Source organism: Otolemur garnettii, unplaced genomic scaffold, assembly GCF_000181295.1.
Source record: "Otolemur garnettii isolate 467f Iridium unplaced genomic scaffold, OtoGar3 scaffold00276, whole genome shotgun sequence".
Lineage (NCBI taxonomy): Eukaryota > Metazoa > Chordata > Mammalia > Primates > Galagidae > Otolemur > Otolemur garnettii.
This window is the reverse complement of record NW_003852671.1, coordinates 215,987-218,807: the sequence shown is the minus strand read 5'-3', so window position 1 is coordinate 218,807 and position 2,821 is coordinate 215,987. Positions and strand designations below refer to the sequence as shown.

Here is a 2,821-nt window from a genome sequence, read left to right as displayed (position 1 = left end):
AAGTTATTCCATGGTTTTGTTTTCATTTTATTGTCAGAATAGGCTAGCATGACACCCTACATACAAAGAACTGAAAAAATGAGTTAGCAAATGAAAGAATACTTTTACCTTTCCATTTATTCACTGAAGAAGTGTTTATACTTGCTTTTAGACTGCCATGTACTTCGATCTTTTATCTTTGGTTTCTTTTATTTTTATTTATTTATTTTTTTTGAGACAGAGCCTCAAGCTGTCCCCCTGGGTAGAGTGCTATGGTTTCACTGCTCACAGCAACCTCCAACTCCTGGGCTCAAGGGAGTCTCCTGCCTCAGCCTCCCAAGTAGCTGGTACCACAGGCGCCCGCCACAACGCCCGGCTATTTTTTGGTTGCAGCCATCATTGTTGTTTGGTGGGCCCGGGCTGTGGATTCGAACCCACCACCTTAGGTGTATGTGGCTGGCGCCTTAGCTGCTTGAGCCACAGGCGCCGAGCCTTGGTTTCTTTTAAATGTTCTTTTTTTTTTTCCCCAATTGATACCAGGATAGGGAACAGAGGGATAACTGAGAATAACTTCATAATTTTGTTTTAAGTTACATTTTAAGAGACTTTCCTGGTGCTGTTTCAATCCAGCAACAAACATTGTTTTTTTTTTTTTTTAATTGAATGGTAACTGTGTACATTAATGCACTTCTGGGGTACAGTGTGGGGTTTTCACATGCAATCTGAAATACTTCCATCAAATTGGTCAACACAGCCTTCACGTCATTTTCTCAGTTATTGTTTTAAAACGTTCACATTCTACTCTTAGAAAGATTCACTTGTGCCCCTATAAGATAAACCTTAGAACAAACATTGATTTCTGTGTCTGTTCCTAGTTATTAGGGAAGAGGGGCAGACACACAAACACATACGAATACTTAATGTCTTCTGGGTACTCTCAGTCTATTTAGAGTGAAAAGAGAAGTGAATTCTTGGGACAAAGTCTTTAATGAAGAGATCATGGCAACACAGGGGAAGAGGAGCTAGCTAAGTACTTCCTAGGAAAATCATATGGGAAAATGCTTGATATGGATCTGAAGGAAGCATAAATTTTCACTTTACTAGTATGGAGAGGGAAGAAGAAGTATGCTTTGGGTAGAGGGGAGAGCTTGAGCAAAGGAGCATAGAGACAGGTGTAGGGCATGTGCAAGGAACTGCAATAAGTCAGTGAGGGTGGGAGAGGGAAAGACGAGGGGATGGAGAAAAGCTATGTTAGGTCCGGATCATCCTGGACTTTGAATTCCAGATTAAAGACTTAGGCCTTATTCTAAACCACTAGAGGAAAAAAAAACCCATATTCACTGGAAAGTCCTCTAGGTTCTGTTTCAGAAGGATAATTTTGACTGTGGTGTAGATGAGGATTTAAAGGAAAAAAGACTAGTTAGGAATCAAGAGAGATATTCTAAAGGTGGAAGAGACATAATTTGATATGTTAGCACATGAGAAGGGAAAGAGACAGGAAGGATACATAAATGATGTAGAGTTTTCATGTTTAAGTGCTTGGTAATATCGTAATACACGCAAGCAAAGAAACACACGGAATTTACAAATGTCCAGGATTAGGAGCAAAGAATGAAAAAAGGGGCTAACGTAGAATTATGCTATATTTTTTCTCTTTCAAATTTTCTGTTACATTTCTCCAAAAGACATTGACATATTCTCATCCTATTCGACCTTTGATAAGGCATTTTCTTATCTTACAAGATAATCAGAGGTTGTAGAAGGAATGTATCCATTTATTTTTAAACAAACAAAGCAAAGCAATTTGAACCACTTTAATGAAAGATTTTAGGGTCAAAGAGTTCAGAACTTTCTTCCAAATAAAATAATTAAATTCAGTTTAATCATTAAAAGTTCATTGAGTATTTGTCACATGCAGCAGTAGCTGGAAGGAGTGCTAGCATTGGTGATGTAGGAGTGGTTACCTATCTTCATTCACAGGCCTTCGACCTGTTGATAGCCTCTTCAGAGCAGATTTCACTTCCTGGTTCCTCAGCGTGTAGATGAGGGGGTTCAGTAATGGAGTGACCACAGTGTAAAACACAGCCACCGCCCCATCCAGGGGACTCTTGGAGCCAGCCCGAAGGTAGATGAAAATACAGGGGACATAGTAGACTGTGACCACAGTCAGGTGGGAGCCACAGGTGGAGAAGGCCCGGCGCCTCCCATCAGCGGTGCGTATCTTCAGGATGGCATGGACTATGTTGGCATAGGAGAGCAGAATTAACACGAAGCAACTGGCGGCCACAACCCCAATGTCCACAAATGTCACAAGCTCATTGACAGTTGTGTCAGCACAGGCTAGTCTCAACACTGCAGGGATGTCACAGATAAAGTAATCCACCTGGTTGGGCCCACAGTAAGGCAATCGGAAGGTCAAGGTGGCCTGGATAGACCCATGGATGGAGCCAGCTCCCCAGGCTCCAGCCACAAGGATTGTGCATAACCTCCCATTCATGAGTACGGGATAGCGCAGGGGCTGGCATATTGCCAGGTACCTGTCATAGGCCATCAAGGTGTAGAGGAAGCACTGGGTGCTGCCCAGAAAGTGAAAGGCAAACAGCTGAGCCACACAGCCACCAAATGGGATCACCTTGCTGGCGGGAGTAAAGTTCAAAATGAGTCGAGGAACGATGACTGAGGAGAGCCACATGTCCAGGAATGAGAGGACTCCCAGAAGAATGTACATGGGGCGAGCATGGAGCTTCGGGTCAGCCCACACGGTGAGCAGAATGAGCAGGTTCCCGAGCTGAGTCAGGATGTAAATGACGAGGAAGACCAGGAAGAGGAGGGTTCTTAGATT

General features: G+C 43.1%; 1 protein-coding gene across 1 annotated transcript in view; it reads right to left on the bottom strand.

Annotated features, from left to right (window-relative positions):
• Positions 1 to 1,893: 1,893 nt before the first annotated feature.
• The window catches only part of LOC100958569 (olfactory receptor 10G2-like), a gene marked incomplete at its 5' end in the record, with an annotated part of 7,486 nt that continues 6,558 nt past the window's right edge, over positions 1,894 to 2,821 (bottom strand). The window contains one exon of the mRNA XM_003803030.3: positions 1,894 to 2,815. Within this exon, the coding sequence (XP_003803078.2) occupies positions 1,940 to 2,815 (876 nt within the window). The remainder of the gene's footprint in view (positions 2,816 to 2,821) is intronic.